Source organism: Mauremys reevesii, linkage group 10, assembly GCF_016161935.1.
Source record: "Mauremys reevesii isolate NIE-2019 linkage group 10, ASM1616193v1, whole genome shotgun sequence".
NCBI classification, from domain to species: Eukaryota; Metazoa; Chordata; order Testudines; family Geoemydidae; genus Mauremys; species Mauremys reevesii.
The window spans coordinates 54,320,170-54,342,638 of record NC_052632.1 but is presented as its reverse complement, the minus strand read 5'-3'; the positions used below and the strand labels follow the sequence as shown (position 1 = coordinate 54,342,638).

At 47.7% G+C, this 22,469-nt stretch overlaps 2 protein-coding genes across 9 annotated transcripts in view; both read left to right on the top strand.

The window, feature by feature from the left end:
* The window catches only part of PGAP6 (post-glycosylphosphatidylinositol attachment to proteins 6), a 49,809-nt gene extending 45,912 nt beyond the window's left edge, over positions 1–3,897 (top strand). For 2 of the 4 annotated variants that reach the window (XM_039492260.1, XM_039492261.1), the window contains exons 12-13: positions 1,424–1,540; positions 2,225–2,521. In XM_039492260.1, coding sequence (XP_039348194.1) covers positions 1,424–1,540; positions 2,225–2,521 — 414 coding nt within the window. Of the gene's footprint in view, positions 1–987; positions 1,388–1,423; positions 1,541–2,224 lie in introns of those variants that run through there. The other 2 variants (XM_039492259.1, XM_039492262.1) reach the window with 2 other exon arrangements.
* A 4,722-nt stretch (positions 3,898–8,619) lies between these two features.
* MRPL28 (mitochondrial ribosomal protein L28) lies at positions 8,620–22,142 on the top strand. Of its 5 annotated transcripts, none has more exons than XR_005585888.1 (7): positions 8,620–8,777; positions 9,753–10,053; positions 14,610–14,762; positions 15,385–15,519; positions 16,505–16,591; positions 21,372–21,505; positions 21,635–22,142. XR_005585888.1 is itself a non-coding variant. In XM_039493326.1 (7 exons), exons 2-6 carry the CDS (start codon positions 9,766–9,768, stop codon positions 21,432–21,434), a joined length of 726 nt encoding a protein of 241 aa, XP_039349260.1. In that variant the 5' UTR covers positions 8,620–8,777; positions 9,753–9,765; the 3' UTR covers positions 21,435–21,441; positions 21,635–22,142. The 5 variants fall into 5 exon arrangements, 4 of the variants coding, with proteins under 4 accessions (XP_039349260.1, XP_039349257.1, XP_039349258.1 ...); XM_039493326.1 differs by having other exon boundaries at positions 21,372–21,441; XM_039493323.1 differs by lacking the exon at positions 21,372–21,505.
* Positions 22,143–22,469: the final 327 nt, after the last annotated feature.

Genomic DNA, 22,469 nt, shown 5'->3' with positions numbered 1-22,469 from the left:
TTTAAAAAAACACTTTTCTAAAATGGCTGAAGGGATTTTAAGTCAACTTCCAAACAAATTCTCCATGCAGCAGTGACTCGGTGAATGAATGTCTAACTGAGTGTGTGGCTAAGTTAGGACTGCAAACCCTGGGCAGTCTGTGAATGGTACTGACCCACCTGGACCATTGTGATTCCTATCCTGACACCCACCCAACTAGCAGAGTACAGAGAGGGCAAGTTTTCCTCCTGCCCTGGTCCTTTAGCTGAAGAACCCAGGGGAATGTCGAGGCTGAGACCTGCGGTGCAGGAAGTTGCTTGTCACAACTGACTGAGACCGACTTCTTAACCATTTCTTTTCCTGCTAGCCCCAGAGCGCAAAGCTGGGCTGTGGTGAAAGCAAAGGGTTGGGGGATAGGAGAACTGGGTTCTGGTCCTGACGCTGACGGGCTGCGTGACCTGGGCCAAGGCGTGTTCCAAAGTGGCCCAGGGTTTTACGTGCCCGGTGCAAGATACTTGGCCTGACAGAGCCAGAGCACCTTTGCCCTGCTGGGTGCAGATGGGGCTGAGGGGGCTCGGGACCTCAGGCAGGCCCAGTGTCTCAGGCTTACTGGCCACTTAACCCCTCGGCAGTGTCATTTCTCCATGTGTCAAATTGGAGAACGAGTTCTTTGGGGCAAAGCCTGTGTTTGTTTGTGCAGCACCCAGAGCCTGACTAGGGCCTGTGTGTAGGTGACCAGATGTCCCAATTTTATAGGGACAGTTCCGATTTTTGAGTCTTTTTCTTATATAGGCTCCTATTACCCCCCACCTCCGTCCTGATTTTTCACACTTCCTGTCTGGTCAGCCTACCTGTGTGTGCTGCTGCAATACATTCAGCTGAATCTTCCCCTCCCGACTGGATCTGTTTCCCCCTAACCCCTTTGTGCCATCCCCCTTCAGTTAGCTTTAGACTATCACACATCTCCTTTATTCGCCCTCACTGAGCCAAACTGTAATCTCTCCTCAGAACTCGTCTCCTGCAGCTTCCTGACTATTTGTGTTGGGGAAGCACTGTGGAGCCCAGCCTGGGCCAGGGCCTACTGTGTAAACACACAACACCAAGACCGTCCCTGCCCCAAAGAGCTTTTCTGTTGCTCTTCTCTGACCCTCTCCAGTTTCTCAGCATCACAGCATGCTCAGCACTGAACCTGCTGTTCCAGAGCCACATTGGCAGGGCAAGTGTGGCGCTTCTCTCTGTCCAGGTGGCATTTTTTATACTGTGCTGTTGTATCCCACCCACATTCCGGAACCTCTCTGCAGGATTCTCCCTTCCAGGGACCCTGCGTTTGAGTTAGGACATTGGCACCCACAGGAGCCAAGTGACTACAGTGCGCTGCACAGCACTGCAAGGCAGTCTGGTAGGTACGTTCCTGGTGTCAGTATTGTCCTCTCATCTTGCTTAGGTTCTCTTTGTGCTGGGGACCCTGTTAATTGCCATGTCCCTGCAGCTGGACCGCAGAGGGATTTGGAACATGATGGGCCCCTGTCTTTTTGCTCTCATCATCATGATCATGGCATGGGTAAGTGACTGCTAGGCTGGGGCAGTGCTCCATCTGTTACTGCTTTCAGAAACATGTTTTTAACAAGGTGGGAGCAGGGAGGAGCTGCCACAGTGGCTGAGAGGGATGAGATCCCTGACTGCCCCGATGAGTAGGCCTCAGGCAGCCTCCCCTCCGCCCATAGATCAGGGTGACCTGAGGATGCACTGACCCTGGTGAAGGGGAAGGCTTAGGTGCTTTCAACTTCTGTCTGATCCTTAACTTGTTGCCACAAGTTAACTGAGGAATTCCCAGGTTACCAATCTTGGCCCGGCCCAGCTGCTCTGGCAGCTCTAACTCGCCAGCACGTCTCATGGCCAAACTGTGATTGCTGGCTACATATTTGCTCTGGGCCTTTAAAGGTACAGCGACCGTGACTTGGTTTAAATGTGTAACTTGGTGGTTCTATGAACGGAAGGTATTTGGGGCCTTGAATACAAAATAGACAGGGCCAGGCATTGCATCATGCTGGGGCGGACTCTAAGCTTCCTTCCTCAGGACTGAGATGGTACAAGTGACCTCTGTTTCTGGGAGGTGCAGACCTCTTAGTTATCAGTTTGTTCGCCTCCTGGCTGGGTCCCCGGGTACCAGTGTGAGCGTCTGCTGGTCCCCACAGAAGAGGTGGATCTGTGCTGCTGTAACGCTTCTCTGGTATTGTGCCTTTAGGTTTACCATGGAGTGAAGCGCCGCCATTGCTACCCCACCTCATGGAAGCGCTGGGTTTTCTACCTCATTCCAGGGATCACCTTGGCTTTTGTCGCCATCTCGGTGTATGCATTCATGGAAACCAATGACAACTACTATTACACGCACAGCATCTGGCACATCCTGGTGGCCAGCAGCGTGGCTTTCCTACTCCCGCCTCATGACAAGCATAAGAAGCCCTGGGCCTGGTCACAGAAGCTCATCTGTCGCTATCAAATATGCAAAAATGACCGCGAGGAGCTCTATGCAGTGACCTGAGTCGGGCTGGCGTGCAGGGCTACAGGCCAGTGGGATGGAGGACTTGCTTGGGCCCCTCTTCTCCAGATGAGTGAGAACTGCCACCTGTGCATGCTCAGAACTCAGTAATGCACTTGTTGGCTAGCCAGGGCAGCACAATGGCTGGGCCTCTGCCTCTGGGGAAAATGGTGACAAGTCCCCACACCCTTCCACGGGATAGGGAGAGGCTTTTAATGTTTTTTTTTAATAAAGAAAGGAATAGCCTGCAACCACATGCCACCAAAAAGATGAGAGCTCCATTCCCTTCTGGCCATGGCAGCTGGTCTGGGGCTCACTGTTACCTACCATAGTGAGGGCTCTGGCACCAGAGTTCCTCTCCAGATGCCAACTCCTCGCAGAGGACTCCAGGATGGTGCCTGGCTTTGTTTCCACTAGGAGTTCCTGTGGTCTCACCTCGCTTTGCCATGGAAAGGGCAACTACCCCAGCTGTGCATGAGCTGGAGCTGGTGGCCTCCTTCAGCAAGACATGTCTCTCTCATCTTGGCAGTACTGGGGAGCTGCCCATCCCAAAGCAAAACTATGGAAATAGAGGCACACCATGTCCATGTGTTCTAGAATTAGCTGCCCCTTTCTCCATCTCCATAATATGCTCAAGGGTTTGAGTCCATCACATCTTGCTTTGCGTTAGGGGAATAATAACTGATGTGGAAATTCTGCCACTGAAGAACCAAACCCCAGATCAGGCTACTGTTTTCACTCCTGTTCCTATCAAGTGTCAGGTCAGCAGCTGCTGGAGTTGGTTTAAATGCCCTTGGCGGCTATAGCAGTTCTTGTGATTGCAGTAAGTAGTTGAGAGAACATAGATGAGCCCTGGATAGGGGGTCTGTCTTACAAAGAGGGGGCAGAATGAGACTGTAACGTCCCATGCATTGGATAGCTGTGTCTTGTTCAACATGGCAGGACAAATTTTCAACCTGGCCTTAACTAGGCCTCCCTTTCCACAGGTTGAATTATTTGCATCCACAGCTGAGATCATGCCCAGGGCTGTCCGTACCCATACACAAAGTACCAGCTGCGTAGGGCACCAGGAAATTTCCTGGTGCCCTGCGCAGGTACGTGCTACTCTAGCCCCTGCTCCGGCTCTTCCCCAGGGCCCCCTCCCCTGTTCCGCCCCTTCTCTGCCCCATCCCCACTCCCCTGAGGATTCCAGAAGCGGTCAGGCCTGCACTCACCGGTAAGTAGAGCAACTCGGCCCCAGCCTGCTCCACTCCCCTGGCTCCCAGCTGCGCTGCCAGCGAGTGCTGGGGAGCAGTCCCCCCCTCCCCCCAAGCCTGGGAGCCAGGGGAGCATAGCAGGCGGGGGCCGGGTCACTCCACTTCCCGCAGGAGGTGGCCTTCCGCCCCGCAGAGGCCTGGAGCAGGGCCCCACACAGCCCCCTGGGGCCGAGGGATTCCCCTGATCATGCCGATGTCAAAGTGCACGTACCAACGAGGGGATCAGACACTTCAGCAAACTAAACTGCAGGGGCTAAACTGCAACTGCAGCTATTTGTGTGCAGTTTGTGTCACGCAAAAGGAGGTCAGTGCCTGAACATCTGGCCTGGTGGATGTTCAACATATGTGACCTCTGGCTTTTCCCTCAGGGATGCTGACTATTTCATACTTAGGTCTGATGTGAGTAGAGTGTTGTATGCAATATGGAGTCTGACTGCTATTTGACATCAAGGATCCTTCCTTCATGATGATCAGCTGCAGAGGAAGACAGCAAAGACTGTTTAAAACATGTGGTTGGGAGAAGGGAAGAGTAAGAGCTGTTAATTAAGGGCACTTTCTCTGGGTAAGATTATTTGGCTTTTGAAAAGTAGCCCAGCATTTTGCCAGCTGCTTACAGTCTCAAACTTTACCCTTCTCTAGCAACTAATCCAGCCACCAGCTAACTTAAAGTTCCAATAAACTCTCTTCGGGGGGCTAGACTGGATTTGGTGCAGGTAAATCTGGGGAAGACCTGCAAGCTGAGTTGACCTGCATCTTGATCCTGGAGTAGAAGCAGAGACGAGAACTTCACATTGGTTGCCATATTTCTTTACAAATTATTTTTTTCAAACAGATATACAGATGAGTGAATAACACTCATTGTACCTAGATGAAAAAGCCACTGATGGAAGGAAAAAAATGGTTATGGCTGCAGGCTGTTTAGAAACACTTGTATCTCTTCACTCCATGCTACAGGTAATGTGAATTTATATGGAAGATGCTGAGCAGTAACACTAAGTGTTGTGGTAGTCTGACTTTTTAGTTGTTCCAAGCAACATGAAGACAAGACTTTTATATTGATATATAATGTCCCAAATCCACTGGCCTTTGTTATTCTGCTATAGGCTTGGATCTCTGTCTTATTGTTCCTTTCACTTCCTGTAGCAAGGCTCTTGTTAGTAATTTTGTACCTCATTGGAGCAGGATTTCAAACACTCTGGGATTCCTATAACTTAATCACCAGTTTTTAGCACTTTCCCTTCAGTTGTTACTACTTAGTTGTAAGCTGAGCACTTGGCCTTAGAGTATTGTAATACATTGTTTGCAACTCTTTCATACATAGAATGCTGCATTTGCAGCTTTGATGCTGCATATTAACTAGATGGAGCAATAATACTCTAATTTATGCCTTTTTAATATAGTTTTCAATGCTGTGAAGCACATTGAGCTTTGGGATGGGTGAGGGGGGTAAATCCCTGTAATTATTTTGCTAGTCTTATTCCTCTTCACCCCCAACACTATGATGGAAAAGAATTATCTTGTATAATTTTACTGGGAGAAATAAATATTTTGTCAATTACCTCGGGTAGAATTTGAGCAGATGCCAATATTTAAATACTTGATTTTTTTGCTGTAATATTTGTGGTTTAATTTTATTTTATATAGTGAATTTTAAAGCTTCCTGTTTTAATAAATGTAATTGTACTTGAAATCATCCAATCTGCAATAGCACTTTCTGGAATGGGATTTTATATTTGTATGTCTAAGACAAGAAATCAAATAAAAAGCAAAACAAGTTCTGCGGTCCCAGCCAGTCTCTTCTTTCATGGGTATGATTGTGTGGTGATGGTGCCCTGGAGGCTGATGTAATCTCTCCATAGAACAAGCTTAACATAGACAGCGGTAGTGCATGTTCCTCCTTCCCCACCAGTGAGTCCCCTTTCCTGGCTGTAGGGAACCCACTGTGCGAGGGAGAAGAGAGTTCAGGTTTTGTGGCCCATTCAGTCCATGGCCTCTCTGCTGAGACCATGTTGGTGGCTTTTGTGGTGTGCATAAGTATCCAGTAGGAAATGGCCTGGGAGCACCAACCTGATTGCACGTAGAGCACTAAACAGGCAGGCAAAGACATGGAAATGGTCACTTCCTGCTAGGGTTACTGGCAGAAAAGCTGAACCATAATCTCCCTTCCTCATGTAGGGGAACCCTGACCAAACATCTAAAGCAGCATAATTCAGTGGAATTGTTTCTCCACCATTGCTTGTGTGTGTCAGTGCTGACCTTATGCCACCATCTTCTGTTTCTTGCAAAATGTTCTATTTACATTATTGTAGCTGGGTCTAATTTTCTGGTGTAGACCAGCCCAAAGACTCTAAACTCTTGGGTCTGCATCCAAAGGGCCTATGAAGACAGGAGGTAACTGCCCAGGACAATAGCTGCAGACAATGGATTAGCCATTCCATCTCATTTTATATCTGGAACAGAAAGTGAGTAATGGCTGGTCTACATTAGCATTCTTCCATCTACCTAGCTACCGCCTCTTCGGGAGGTGGATTTATTACAGCAAAGGGAAAACCCCTCCTGTCACTGTAGTAAGTGTCTACACTCAAGTCCTACAGCGGTGCAGCAGTAGTGGTTAAGTATAGACATAGTCTAGCAAACAGATAATCCACCTCAGTTTAGCAGGTACAGCCTCTCATGCACTATGTACTGGAGTCAAGAAGGAGGGGATCTTTCCTGAAATAGGCAGTTCCTCCAGCCTCCTCCAAGGCCAATGGCAAAGCTTTTTGTGGGAAATCCCAACTCTGTCACGGACCTCAGTGAAGATGTACTCTTCACAGCACACTGGACAATGGCTCCTCCTGCCCTTCCTGGCTGGAACATGAATTCTGTGTTTGCCTTGTGAGTGAGCCCCATTGTACTTTCCCATATTTCATGGGCCCATTTCTGTTCATGTGCACAAGGCAAGGACTCACTCCAGAGCAGAGTGAGGGCCAGCAGGGCTGTGGGAGAGTGTGGTTGAAAGATGATGTTCCCCTAACCATTTACTATTGCATGCTATCCACTCCATCTCACCCTGCACAGGCCACCAGCACTGGCAGCTGAATCACAAGGTCTGATGCAGCTGAAAGCCTAAAGCCACAGATACAGAAAACTGCAGGTAGCAGACTGCACAGCTCTTACCACTCACCCTGTACAGGCTGTCAAAGGTCATACAAACATACTGCCTTCAAAGCAACATCAACCACGCCAGAAAAAAATCACTCTTATTCCAGAATAAAAGCATTCACAAAGGGAGTTATACCCATATAGCTATAGTGGTAGAATTATACCAATGGAATAATGCAGGTAAATTGTCTACAATCCATAGAGTGTCCAGTTGAGGGAGGGGGGGAGGAGGATAGGAGCCAACTAAGATTAAAGCCCTGCTTGAAAATAAAGTAAAACACACAGAACCTCTTGTGATGCTGGCACACCAAGTCAGATCAGGGCCACAGGCCAATTCATTTGTGTTAGTACAGATCAAAGTGTTTGTATAAGAGTGGTGTTTAAACTTAATGAAAACTAATGGGATATAACTTTCATTATTTTCACTTGTCTGTGTCCTGTTATAATGTAACAGCAAAAATGTAGTGTGTATACTTCTGTAACTAAATAACCCATCAAAGAAGTCTTGTGAAATGCTAATTTCAAAGCAAGCAGCCATTATGTATGATGGTCAGAGGTCAAAAGACTAAGTGCATTCCTCACTACTTGGCATCAAAGGAAAACCCCATGTGGGTAGAGACACATCTTGCTTTCTGTGTAAAGAAACTATAAATATGATTCAAAGAAAGCTCCTGTATCTCTGGACTGTTTGGATTCTTACAAGGAAGAGTACTAGATGCAAAGCAGAGATCCCCATAGGCAATCTGGGTACCCTGAAAAGACTTTTGGGAAACTGGCGGTTTATCACATCACTGCCACCATTTGGAACTACAAACTGTGACTCACCTGTTAATATCTTTTACCTGCTTTAACCTCTCAACTCTTACTTCCTTTTCTTAGCTAATAAACCTATAGTTACATTACTATAGAATTGGCTGCCAGTGTTGTCTTTGGTGTAAGATTTGGAGTACCAATTGATCTGGGGTAAGTGACTAGTCTCTTGTGACTAGGAGCAACCAGATATAGTGTGATATGGGTTGGGGGGGTGGGTGCAGGGTTGGGGCATGGATTTACCTCCTGCGGCTCCTGGTCAGCAGCGCAGCTGGGGTGCAGAGGCAGGCTTCCTGCCTGTCCTGGCACCGCAGACCACGCTGCACCCCAGAAGCAGCCAGCAGCAGGTCTGGCTCCTAGGCTGCAGCGCTCACCTGCAGGCACTGCCTCCCCTAGCTGGTGTTCGGGGCAAGGGCAGTGCTTGGAACCCTGTGGCCCCCCCGCCCAGGAGCCAGACGTGCTGCTGTCTGTTTCTGGCGCACAGGGCTGTGTCGGGACAGGCAGGGACTAGCCTGCCTTAGCCAGGCAGCACCGACGAACAGCCTGGTCAGCGGTGCTCACCAGAGCCGCCGGGACCCAGTGCCTTACATTACAGTGCGGGGTTGCGACCCCCAGTTTGAAAGCCACTGCGCTAAGGCATTTCAGTCACAGTGAGCGACAGTGCGCACCAGGGCCTTTTTTGGGGGTGGTCAGTGGCTGGTTTTTCTGCATCTTGGAGGTGGCCGCCCTAGCCCCAACCCCAGCCTGACCTCAGGCCCGCACCCTGCTGGAGCTGGACTGAGCACAGGCAGGGCCCTGGTGGCGCGACCTCTGGTGAACTGGGTTCACCCAGGTCCGGTCCCGCCCCGCGCAGGCGCCCTCTGGTCCGCTCCTCGCTCTTCCCCACCCGCGCTTTCTCCAAGCTCCGAGACGAGGGGGCGGGGCTTGCGAGTGACACCAGCGGCAGCCAATGGGAGGAGCCTCGTGGACAGCGCCTCAGGTCCCGGTTTCTGTTTCCGGTGGCAAGTGGCGGGCGTTCGGCCTGTCTGCGCGAGGGGGGGGTGGCTGCGGTAGGTGGGCTGCAGATGCGGGTCGGGCTGAGGGGGGTGAGAGGGAGCAGGGCGGTTGGGGGGAGCGGGAAGCAGGGCGGTGGCGGTGGCGGTTGGGGGGAGCGAACAGCCGGGCGCCAGGGCCGGATTAGCCTTTGCGGGCCCGGCGCCGAGCACGGCGTGGGGAGGTCGGTCCCCAGAGCAAGGGGCCAGCCAGGGGCATTGGGGCCTAGCACGGTGGGGCCGGCCCCGCTCCACCCAGCCCAGTGCGAGGGCTCTGTATACAAACCGGCAGTTGCCAGACAGATGCACGCTGGCCCGCCCAGCCCTGTGCTGCCAGCGTGCTCCTTCCGCTCGGGGGTGGGCCCATGCCGTGCCACACAGCCCCTGACTTCCTATGCCCAGCATCCCCCAGAGCTGCTATGCTCAGCGCCCCCCCACAAACCCCCCACCACAAATGCACAGTGGCCTGCACACCACCACCCCTGCCCAGCACCTGCCACACAGCCGCACCACTACTGCCCAATGCACGTCCCCACAGCCCACCACCACAACTACACAGCCCCCCACTCAGACCGCCCCCCACTGTCCAGCATCCCAACACGCAGACCTCCCCCCACCCCCAAAACATCCCCCACTGGCCAGCAGCCCCCCCCCCTCCAGAGACCGACTCCCTCATACCCTGCCCACTGGCCACACTCTCCGGCCCTGCTGGAAGGTGATGGCATTTGCCAGGCTGAGCTAGAAGTGTGGCCAGGGCCGGTCCAGTGCCAGGTGGGGAATCACTCCAGCCTCTCTGGCGTGGCACGATTAGTCAGGCCACGGTCTGCCCCAGCCCTGGCCAGGCTCCCTCAGGATCCACTTGCCTGGAGATAGGATGACCATACATCCCCTTTTGTCTGGGACAGTTTCCTTTTTAAGCCCTATCCCGGCCATCCTGACTTTTTTGACAAATATCCAATATCCTAACTGATCCATTCTGTTGTCTGTTAACAGCAACCACTGCCTGATGCCGCTACACAAGTACCCTCCGCGGATCTGGGAAGCTCTGAAACTGAAGCAGGGCATCTATGCCCGTCTGCCTGCTCATTATCTCAAATCACTACAGGATAATACACAGCCCACCCCAGTTCACTGGAAACCCCTTGGGGTGAAATATAAATTAAATCCAAAAACAGGCCAACGAGAGCGAGTGCAGGATGTTCCTATCCCAGTCTACTACCCCCCAGAGTCTCAGCAAGGGCTCTGGGGAGGAGAAGGCTGGATTTCTGGCTATCGGTATGCTGGCAATGACAAAGTGAGTGAGTATGAAGTGTGTAGGCGCATTCTCATCTTATGGCTTCATTTGTCTGCTGAGTGACTGGACCAATGCTAGGAACAGGAAGCAAGTATGTACTGAGTGGCTGCCACCACCATACTCACTAGCACCAAAATCAGAAGGGAGAGAAAATCCTCCCCCCCCTTCAGTAGCAGGGAGCTTGGGTGGCCGTTGCTGTAACTCTTACTCTTTTTCGTCATCAGTAGTATCCAGACTTCCAAGTTAGGGTTTATTGTCTCTCTTTCTCCCACCTGCTCTGATGAGAGCATCATATGAATTGTGGTCTACTATACTTTCATGTGTTAATCTTGAGAAATAATTCCTGTTTATGCAGTGTTGAAATGGGCTGTGTAACCGAGACCCAACCACCTGTGCAAGAGGAGCTGCTGCAGCCTTAATGTTGCCAAGGCTGCAGAGCTACAATACAGTAAGAGGAGAAGAGTGGTAGGAAGCAAAGTCATAGCTAAAGTCAGGCAGTGTGAGGAGTGATGAATTTAACCCCAAGTGGTTTAGAAAGGGGGCCATGCCTCATGAAAGTCATTGCTTTTTACCTGGTGTTCTGCAGACAATTTTATGATAAGAAGCAGAGTTGGGGAGGGGCATGCCAAGGTCAATTCTGGCCATGAAGTTTGGAGGTGTATTCCTAAGTGCTTAAGTAATGACCTTCCTGGTAACTAATAAACTTAATGTAAGTCACTTTATTTCTCCTTTTGTAAGGACATGGATCTTGTCTCCTATTTACATAGAGAGTTCTTGCCTTCGATGTATTTATTCAAGATGTGCTTTATGTAAAACCATATTTTCAGACCCATAGACTGTCCTATAACTTGCAGGCCTGTTCCTCTGGCATTTGACTGTGTTTAGCACAGATAAGAGACCTTGAGCACCAGCCTCTTAAGCTTAATCAGGAATAAAGTTAAACTTGTTCAGCCTAAAAATGTTATTTTCAGCTTGGCACCCTTCAGTAGTTTATAATATGAGACCAGATACTCGTCCAGGGGTCGGCAGCCTTTCAGAAGTGGTGTGCCGAGTCTTCATTTATTCACTCTGATTTAAGGTTTCGCTTGCCAGTAATACATTTTAACATTTTTAGAAGGTCTCTTTCTATAAGTCTATAATATATAACTAAACTATTGTTGTATGTAAAGTAAATAAGGTTTTAAAAATGTTTAAGAAGCTTCATTTAAAATTAAATTAAAATGCAGAGCCCTCCCCCCCCCGGACCAGTGGCCAGGACCCAGGCAGTGTGAGTGCCACTGAAAATCAGCACGAGTGCCATAGGTTGCCTACCCCTATACTAGTCTGAGTTGTTTCATTAAGGGTGATGCTTAAAGAATGTGTTTATGGTCTGTAAAAATGATACCTTATTACGTCACGGAACCTGCTACCTGTGCATATTTAGTCTTATCTGTTGACTTCACAGACCCAAACAAGTTCCTACTCTTGGTACTGCAGTGCCAGTACAGCTCTGGAAGGGAACTGGTGCCTACTCTTGTTTAGATGTGTGGCAGTTCTTCAAAAAGGGCCATATTTTTAAGTTTAATGTATCCTCCCTACACACACCCACATTATATATTATTTGAAAATTTATTTAAGATGAGGTATGATGTGGCGCTGTCAAGTGGGGCTGTAAGCCTGTAGGTAAGGTGAAACAGTGGTACCCAAAATGAGTGTAACTTTTTTCACAGTTCTGGAAACACTGGAACATGACTGACCACGGTTTTTCTGTTTAAATTAATTTCAGTACCTTAATGTCATGCTTATTGGTCAAAGCTAGCAAATGACAATGTATTAAAAGATTTTTATTGGTATTGCATGGGCAATTTTCCCCCCCAGAAATGATGCTGTTTAGCATGTGGCAAAAATGGTAAATATAAACATATACTAACATGAAATGTTTTCACATCACATGTTTTATATGTCAAAGTATATCACGTGATTATAATACTTTTCTATATTTCCAATTGAAATTTGCTGATCTGATCAGTCTCACACTGAAGGTTGCACACCTCTAGCAGTAGATTACATGCCAGTAGTTTGTGCTTCATAGTGGGTAGATATAAATGTATGTTAATTCCTAATATGGTTCTCCATTTGTGAGCTTTTATACATACAGTGTAGCATCTAGTCTGCCTGGTAGATTTAAATTTGTACTTGCCTATGCAACTCCCCATTGAAATATTCTAGAAACTATTGTTTTAATTCAGTGACACTTATGCACAGGTCAGTGTTAGTGTTAGAGATGACAGCTTCATATTATGAATATCCAAAGGCTATGAGAGAAAGAAGTTACCTAACAAGAAATAGTGAAGACAAAGTCCACAAACAAGTCCTTGCCTCTGCACTGAAGAAGGAAGAAGAGCATGTTACAACTCTTAACAACCATGTCAGCAACAATAAGTCAAACATATTTTACCCTACATAGCATCCAGAAATGCTTATCAACATATCTGCCGAACTGCATGTCACATCAGATGTACAAGAGTCTCTACTGAAAATAGCAGATGTTGGGGAAGAAGAAATGGAGAGGTTTGAGAGATGCATGATTGCACTGCAATTTCTTATACATACACAGTTCTGCTTATGCTGTCAAACATGAGACTAGACTTAAAATCCACAGCCGGCTTCTGTCAGGCCTACATATGCCTTTGCTCCCAACAGTAATGATGACTAGAAATGCCAGCAGTGCTATTGCATTTCAATTATACCTGTACAAATCTGTTGTTAGACTTTGTTTAACCCTTTAGATCAGTGGTTCTTAACCTTTTTTCATTTGTGTCCCCTAAAAAATATTTCAAATAGAGGTGAGAACCCCTTTGGAAGTCTTAGACATAATCTGCAGACCCCCAGGGGTACGTGAACCACAGGTTGAGAATCACTGCTCTAGATTATAATTTCAAAGCATCACAACAACAAAGAAATCCAATTTTATGTCTTGAATTGATTCATAGAGTCAAACTAACAGAAACAAATGCAAATATTTCAAAGTGGCCATTTTACCGTATTGATGGTGACATCACTATTTCTGTGGTAATGGCATCAATTCACAGCTTCACATTAGACCTCATCTTAAAGTAGACATAATAAGCTTTCAAATGATGTACGGGGGGCATATGTGTGTATAGAGAAAGTATACTAAGTCGACCAAATTGGTGGTGGTTGCTGGCCACCTATTTGTGCAGCGTATTCAGAATTGTTGACAGAAGTCCAGTGTTAGGTTCTAGTGCTGGTGATGTGCAAATCAAAAAGAGCCCATCTTAACTATCAGATACCAGGGTAAGTGTGCAGGGGTGGCAGGTAGAACAAATATAATTTTACTTATCAGCTGGGCAGACTTGCTCTGGAATGACTGAGACCCAATACCCACAGACTTCTCCAGCAAACCCTTCATCCAGTTTTCAGTAAATCATACCTAGATTTAATTTATCAGAGGGGTAGCCGTGTTAGTCTGGATCTGTAAAAGCAGCAAAGAATCCTGTGGCACCTTATAGACTAACAGACGTTTTGCAGCATGAGCTTTCGTGGGTGAATACCCACTTCGTCGGATGCAAGTCGTTGATGGATGGATTAGTATTTGACTTGCATCCGACGAAGTGGGTATTCACCCACAAAAGCTCATGCTGCAAAACGTCTGTTAGTCTATAAGGTGCCACAGGATTCTTTGCTAGATTTAATTTCTGACCCAGCATGATTTTATTCTGTAGTTCCTGAAAGGCTCTAAGGGCCAGACCCTCCAGGGTATCAGGTGTCCGTCTCCTATTGAAATCAGGTGGTAGTTGAGTACCTAAATACCTTTTGAGAATCTAGAGCAACTTCTTGACACAGGAATAAATCCGCTGCACAGCAGAGCCGACAATCATTAGCATTGAGTTTGTCTAACCTAGGTGTGTGAAACCAAGGCTTCCACCGACAGCAACAGTGTGTCTACTTTCCTATGGTGTGATTAGGCTTCCTGCCTCAGGGCTAGTCTTTGGAGGTGCTGGGATGCCAAACAAGGCACTTTTTTGCATTTTGTAAGAGTTTGTCTTTTCGTTCCAAGTAATCCCTTGGTGTGTCCTAGAATGACCCAACATTCTGGGTCTTGGAGCGGCATTGTAATGTCTCCAGCCTTGGATCAGGGCAAACCTGAGCTGAATGAAACCTGACAAACACTGACCAGCAAGGAGAAGTTGATGTGGGGGAGCAGGAGGAAGTCATTGGGTAGGGGGAGCACCCCAACTTAACTCAATTGTAGATCACAGCAGGAGTTTAGTTTGCATAAAATGAAGTAGATTGCAATGGCTGTGAGAAGTACTTCCCAGCATGCAGTGTAGCCTGGCTGCCCAGTTTGCATGCTGGGTTTTGCTGTCCCCACATGCTGTATCTGTGGGTGGGCCCTGTTTGTCCATTCCTGCCTTAGGGGCTCTGTGACAAAACATAGGCTCTCTACTGCCATGTCCAGTGTTTGTAGATGCGATTGTATAGTCTCTTCTGAGTAATGTGGCCATTAACAGAGGGATGATTTATTCTTTGGGAATCTTGTTTATCCCTATTAGCTCTCAAACAGACTGAAGAAGACTTGGAAGCCACAGCTTTTTGAGCGGGAGTTATATAGTGAGATCCTTGACAAGAAATTGGCCATTACAGTCACCATGAGAACCCTGGACCTGATCGACGCAGCCTATGGATTGGATTTCTACATCCTCAAGGCAAGGCACACGTGTTTCTGCTTTGCTGAGTTATGTGGGAGGGTAGGCCCCTGAACTTTTCCCAATGACGTCCACTTCAGCAGCTTGGCAGTTACCACAATGCTGCACCCAAATCATGTAAGTGGAGCTGGTTGGAAGCACCCTAACCTTAATATGGCAATGCAGCCCTAAAGGTCCCAGTCTGCACTGCTCCATCTTGATTTTGGCATTAAATGCTAGGGCGGCTGTGACTGTATTCTAGACCTCTGTGACTCGGGGGCTACACTCTGACCACATCTCAGAGTGAGTTAAGTTCAATGTAGATGCAAGAAGTCATTTCCAGCCTCGGGTGCTGTGCCTTGTCTGTCCTCAGCCTTTTCTAGTGAGAGCTTCAACAACCTCCACAGGCAGATTATTCCACCAGCTAGTCACGCAGCTGTTTGCAGCATTTTCTTAGTGCCTAGTTTAAATTGCTTTCTGGTTGTTACTACAATGCTGCCTATAAAATAGCAGGCAGTACTGCGGAGTAGCCGCCAGTAGGTGGGGAAAGGAGGACTGACTGTTTCACTGATGTTATAGAAAAGTAATTTGCAGTCTTCTGAATCCATCCATCAACATCAGTCATCAAACTTTATTCCTTCAGACTCCAAAGGTTGATCTGTGTTCCAAGCTAGGGATGGATTTGAAACGAACAATGCTGCTACGGCTCGCTCGGAGGGACCCTAGCCTGCATCCAAATGATCCAGCAAAGAGAGAGGCTATCTATAACAAGTATCAGGTGGGTAGTTCACCTGTTTATTATTAGATCTGTACAATGAAGCTTGTCTGTCCCTCCGAACTGGTCATGTTTGCTAGGCAGTGGGGTGATGAATAGTTCCTGAGTCTATTCTCAGGGTTAAAACTGGAGGGTAGAGTTGATTTCCCCTCCTCCCGCCCAATTCTATTATTTGGCCAGTTGTCATTTTACATGGGCTGTTTGCTGAGTGCACCTTTGATCAGTCAGAAGGGGAAAGGCTCACGTTTTTGGTGCTAGCCAGAAAGGCCTTGAAATGATCAGTGGACATCTACCATCACCACTATGTTGACAGAAGGGCCATCTGAGCTGCTGCTGCAGTGAAGCCCTATCCGTGTGTGTGGGATACTGCTGATTAACATTTAATGCAGCTTACACATTGCAGATGCACGTGCTGAAGTAAGTCAGCACAGAGCCAGTGTTAACGTAATACAGGTCTGTTGCATCTTAGGCACATTTAACATGCGCAATTTCAGCTTTACACGTTCGGCAAAAACAAGAAAAAAACAAAACAAAAAAAGAGAAAAATAACAATTTAAATACTGTTTCTGTAGTGTAGGCGATTCTGCCCTCCATTACACTCAATGTAATTTTGACTATACGCGATTTTCGCTTTACGCGCTGACTGCGGAACGTAACCCCAGCGTAAAATGAGACAGACCTTTACCCAGTTCCCAAAGCTATTCTGACGTTCACTCTGCTGACCTAAGACAGAGCCTGGCAGTTTGTGTACAATACGAAACAAACCTATGTTTGCTAAATGGAAAAGAAGTAAGCTGGGGTGGATAAACTTCTTTGCTGGTCACCAGAAATGGAAAGTGCACATGCAAAATGCTCAATTCTTTTGACGGTGATTCTGTTCCAATTAGCTCCTCCTAGTTGCCTGAGTCAGTCCCACAGTCCTACTGGAGCTAGTCACTAACTTCCCCAGTAAAGATTGTACCGTTAACCCCTTTCTCTTGTCACACAGGAATTTGTGATCCCAGAAGAGGAGGCTGAGTGGGTTGGGCTGAGTTTGGAAGAAGCTGTAGAAAAGCAGCGGCTTCTAGAGAAGAAGGTGAGTTCTGAGTTATATGGGAACACAGCACCCACTGGCTGTGTATCCAGTTGCTTTACACAGAGCCCATGCAGTGCTCTCAGTAATGCTGTACTCTGAGGTGGGCACCTCCGAAGCGCCACGTTAATCAGCACAGCTAATGTGGACATGTTTTAACAGGAGATGTTTAATGTTGGAATGATTTCCTTGGGAGTGTTTGATAAAGAGTCAGTTACAACACACACACCTCAGACCCTATAATGGAAATGCTTTGGGTCTGCTGGATTCTTTCTTTTCAGAAGGAATCATTCCTCTGAGCCCCTTCTAGGTCACATCCATGCTGCTTAGGATATGTAGATATGACTGCAGGTTCCAGCTCTCCCCCTGCAGCCCTATCAACACCTCAGTTTCACTTGCTTTTCAGAAATACTAATCTGGAGCTTCTTAGTATTATGAGGTAGGGGTTGGGAGATCCCACAGGCAGCCACAATGCATCAGAAGAGAGAGTAGCTTCCAAGCTTCCCAGCAGCCTGCAGGGTGTTTGCCCCATACTCACCCCCAGTATTCCCACTCTCCCATCTGTTTGCAACCTCAGCAGTCAGAGAAAGACACAGCATGGTATGGCTAGTCGTTCCTGAGCTTCATGGAGGATGGGATTCCAGGCCACCAATTCCAGGGGAGGGGGGTGTCCTGTAGTAGTAGAGGAAGAAAGGACAGAGCATGGTAGGGTAGGCAGTGGAGGCCAAGGGCAATTATCAAAAGGCTTAGCAATCCTCATGTAGAATCATTGGTCTCTAGCCTTACCTGCATGAGTGTGGATGGATCAGTACTTGTGCTCTTCTGTGAACTTACTTTCTTTTTGAGACATCCTAAACAGATGAGACACAGCTGAGGAGGAGAGGGTGTTGCCAACACTTTGGAGGATAGAACTAAAATTCAGGGGGATCTTGATAAATTGGAGAACTGGGCTATAGATGACAAAATGAAATTCAACAAAGACAAATTTAAGGTGCTACTCTTAGAGAAGAAAAAACAAAAGCACAAATACTGAATGGAGGATAACTGGCCTGGCAGCACACAGCACTGCAGAGAAGGATCTGGGAGTTGTGGTGGATCGCAACCACAACGTGCATCAGCAATGCAATGCTGTTGCAAAACAAGCAAATGCAATTTTAGGTTACATTAATAGAGGCATAGCATGCAAGACACGGAAGGTGATAGTACCACTCTACTGGAGTACTGTGTCCAGCTTTGGTCACCAATGTATAGAACGGATGTGGAGAAATGAAAGGGTCCAGAGGAGAGCAACGAAGGATGGAATACAAGCCATATGAACAAAGACTGAAGGAACTGTGTGTGTTTAGTTTGGAAAAGAGGAAACTAAGGGGAGACATGATAGCAGTCTTCAGATACTTGAATGGGTGTCCTCTCTTGCCTCAGAGGGCAGGACAAGAGATAATGGGTTCAAACTACAGCATAGCAGATTTAGATTAAATCTCAGGAAAAACTTCCTAACTGTAAGAACAGCAGGACAATGGAACAGAGCTGCCTAGGGAGGTTGTGGAAGCTCCTTCACTGGAGGTTTTCAAAAGGAGACTGGAGAGTCATCTGTCTTGAATGGTTTAGACACAAGTCCTGCATCTTGGCAGGGGATTAGAGTAGATAATCTTTGTGTCCCTTCTGACCCTATGGTTCCTATGATTCTATAAACTGGTGCCCAGTCTCTGAGTGGCTTCAACACCTAGCAAAGCCTGCAGTGCTTTCTGGGATCAGGGAGTTAGATTTTTTTTTTTCTCTACCCGTGTAGTGATTGGCTGAAACCCTGTAGCAGCATCACACTTCATGACCCCAGTGACTGCAAATGACTACTGCGTTATTTATGATAAATAACTAGAGGGGTGAGATTTGTTGCATCTGTGGGCCAAGCTGCACACCCAATGAGAGGGCAGCATGGTCCTGCAGCCTGCGATGTGTGGGCAGCAGGTGGAGAGCCAGTCATTTTTATGCCTGCAGCTGTTTGGCTGCGGGAAGGAGATGTGTAGGGAGTGATGTGGATGGGTAATGGGGAGCAGGGATGGGGAGCCTGCAATAGATACTTCTAGTCCCTGCATTCAGAGCTGCTTTGTTCTTTACCTTTACCTGCCTCCATCCTCTTCCCACTTGACTGTAGAAGTTCACACAGCTCCCTCACTAGAATCCTTATGCCCCTCCAGCATTTGGCTGAGAATCACCACCCACCCTCCAGGGCCCCCCCTTCTTCCAGAGTCTATATTTGTGCTGTGGAGCTGATAAACGCAGGGTTCATTATAAACAGTCTCTGCTCCCTGCCCCCTCTTCTGGGTCCTTATCTTTCCTCCCCATCACCACTTCCTTCCTTCCCCCCCAGCTCCCTGCTTGCCTCATTATCACCCCCACTCCCTTCCAGCTACACTGCCCCCTCCCCTTCAGGTGCCTGCTTTGACCTCCACATCTTCACTTCCCTCCAGGTTAGTGGTCCCCAAACTGGGGCATGGCCACATAAGGGGGCATGGAGGAATGTTCAGGTGGGTGCATGACGGGGCCTGGGCCAGCCCCAATGTGAAAGCGGGGAGGGAGCGCCCCCCAGCTGCAGCTCTGCCCTCATTCCCTCTCTGCCCCCAGGCCAGCTGTGCCTGTACCCCCAGCTCCGCTGTCAGTCCAAGCTGCTCTGCTGAGCCAACTGTGCAGTAATGGGGGGGACACGGACAGATTCCATTACTGGTCCGGGCGGGCACAACAGAGCACCACTGCTCCAGGTCTCTGCTTCCCCTCACCACACACCCCTGCAACTCCAAAGTACCTTTTTACTCCTTAGTCTCTTTCCCTCTTCCTCGCTGCTCCCCCCATTGCTATTTTTTTCTCCTGTTTGACACCCTGAGTGCCTTATCTCCCAATCTGTTAAACTCCTCTGGAGCTTTGGCAGAGGTGAGATGGTCAGGGTGTTATGCTGGAAGTTAATGGCTGCCATCATTTGGTCTTTAAATCTCTACAATTACAAGCCTTGTTAAAGCTGCTAGGTGTGCTAAGCAGATATGAGGGGCTCTGTGACCCCCATTTCCCCTTTCCGGTTTTCTGATTTCCTCCAAAATCAATAGGATTCTGCCTGTACATGGGTAGAACGTTCCCTGAAATTTTGGAATTGATCAGATGTGATATTCCAAAGTTACAACTTTACTTCCAGACCAACAGTCACATGCCATCAAGATGAGAGCGCAGGGTCCTGCTTCGCTCAGACAGTAAAATGATCCAGCCCCTCCAGTATATGGCCATCTGCTGTCCTGGCTGAAATTGCTTGACATGTACAGCTGAATGGAGGGACTGGTCCGTTTTCACCATCCCTTCAGGATTCTAAGTACCACAGCCCAGTCCCCACTTGCCCAGCCTCTTCCCAGGTTCCTGTGTGGTCTCAGTCCTGCCCAGACCTCTGCCTATTTTCCTTGCCCTTCTTAGTGTCATTTCACTCTCAGCGAGGTGATAGTGACCAAAGTTCTATTCAGAGGAAATGGCAAAGTGCTCAGTAGAACGCCATGAGATGTTGTGCATCACTTTCTACCCTATGTGCTTATGGCAGAGCATTTCGCAGGTTCAGAGTTGTGTGAGAGAGAGAGAAGACTGGGTGATTTTTCCCAGGGTACATTACTTTACACTTACTTCCATTGGTCACTGTGGCCCGGGGGTGCCTGAGGTAGCCCTCACTGGAAATGCCAAGGTCAGGGCAGGCTGCAAAAGGGAGAGCAGATACTCCCCAAACTGGTGGTTAATTCTGAAGTTAAGCTCATCACCAGTCACAAACTCTGCTTCCTATCTCCCACACTGATTATCAACAAGCAAACAAAGAAATCATACAGCTTCCTTTATTGCATGCCGGTTTTCTGGCTCTCAATCAGCACGTAGGTCCAGTACAGTGAGAAGTTATTTTAAACTCTGCTCACAAATACAAAAATGTGGCTGACCCTTTGGGGTTAGAGGAACATCACCAGGTCAGTATAGGTTTGGATCTTACCCAAAATACCAGGCTGCCAGCCAATCCTTTAGTGTCTAAAACTAAAGATTTATTATAAAGAAAAAGGAAAGAACAAGAAGGGAGATGTTAAATGGTAAAACAGTCACATACATACAAAGACTTTAAAGTCCATATATCAGGTCCTTAGCAGTAGTGGTGAGTTTGCTGGCTTGAAAGTTCCTCTGGAACACATCCACAGCTGGATGGGTCATTCGGTCCTTTGTTCAGAGCTTCAGTTTGTAGCAAAGTTCCTCCAGAGGTAAGAAGCAGGATTGAAGACAAAATGGAGAAGATGCAGCTGCCTTTTATAGCCTTTTGCCATGTGGCCTGTGTTTCCTTTGTTTCAAACACAAGCTGCCCAGCACATGGCTTGGAGGCCTTAGCATTCTGTCCCTAGGCATGCCCCTGCCTATGGATTACAAGGTGTATCTGCCTTCTCTCAATGGGTCAGTTGTACAGCTGATGGTCCTCAGTGGGCCATCAAGCAGGCTAGGCAGAGCTGATGCCCAAACTGTCTGGGGGGTGTCACCCAGAATCATAGCACAAGTTTTGAAATACAGACATACATATCTATAACCCATAATTCAACGGTGACACAAACATAAACAAGATTATCATATTTGGCAAATTATAACATTTTTGCAGATACCTTGCATGTGCCATATCTGGCACAACTCATTACAGTATTACAATATTGATATTCAGAATATCCTTAAGTGTCCCCCAGATTCCACACAGCATCACAGTCACCATGCTGCCTTTTCCTCCTAAACTATTCAGGAGCGAAGCTGTATCCTTCCATGGGAGAGAGGGGAAGGGCTTGGGAAAACATCCCCAGGGTGAGCTGCAGGTTAGTGACGAGAGATAAGTCTTGGTGCCGTAGTACAGATAGAGAGAAGCAGCGTGAGTAAAAGGTAAGGACTAAAACATCCATTAACGATTGTTCATGGTTTAAATAGCACAATGGCCGTTGCACACTTTAACCATTCCCTCTTCCTGTTGCTGCTCAGGTTCAGTCTCTCATTAACCCGTTTCTCTCTCAGGACCCTACTCCTCTTTTTAAAGTGTACGTGGAAGAGCTGGTGCAGCAGCTCACAGAGCAGTCGCTCTCTGAAGCAGCAGAAGTGAAGAAATCCTAGCTAGGAACAGCTTCCTGTCACAGCCTGGAGTGTGCGGCCTTCCAGGACTATTGATTTCAGCAGGCCTCCCTCTGCCTCCTGAGTCACTCGTGCGGCAGAGAAAGTTGGGCTGTTGAAGAGTTTGGTCCAGAGTGATCATGGCTGCTACTGCACTCTAGCAATAGTGGCACAAAGTGAAGTCTAAATTCAGAAAGAAAATGGCCCCTTTTAGTCAGGGGAAGGACTTACCCCCATTGCTTCCCATCATGCGCCTGTTATACTGACCAGAGTGACCGCCATCTGCCTCTGCAAATAATTCCCTTTGGGTCTTGAACTGGGAGCTGATTCAGATGCTTTGAACTGGATTCCTGATATACAATGAAATGTGCTTATTCAGGGCATCAATAAATATCTTTGCATCTGATAACCCTAATGCTGACTGGCGTTATTTGGTCTGTAGCACAGAATGCAAGCTTTAGGGATGAAGCAACTTAGGAGTTCAGGTCGCTTGCCCCAGCTTATATAGAAGAGCCAAGTATTTAGCATCTGAGATTCTGGGCTCCAAAATAGTGACCAATGCACATATATGCCAGCAGGTGGAGCCATGTTCTCAGCCTGGGTGGACTGTAGTTTGTTACTGCTACACCATAACTCTGCTTCCATTAGAGTTCAGTTCAATACAAGCTTTAGGTCTTTATTTTGTAAAAATCTAATTGAAATGGCTAAAACCAAACACTAGAATAAAGTGTGAGAGCTGTTT

Coding starts and splice junctions, on each gene's coding strand:
- MRPL28 (XM_039493323.1), top strand. CDS start 9,766: ATGCCGCTACACAAGTACCCTCCGCGGATCTGGGAAGCTCTGAAACTG. Junction 14,763..15,384: donor TGGATTTCTACATCCTCAAG/GCAAGGCACACG, acceptor TTATTCCTTCAG/ACTCCAAAGGTTGATCTGTG. Junction 16,592..21,634: donor AGCGGCTTCTAGAGAAGAAG/GTGAGTTCTGAG, acceptor TTTCTCTCTCAG/GACCCTACTCCTCTTTTTAA.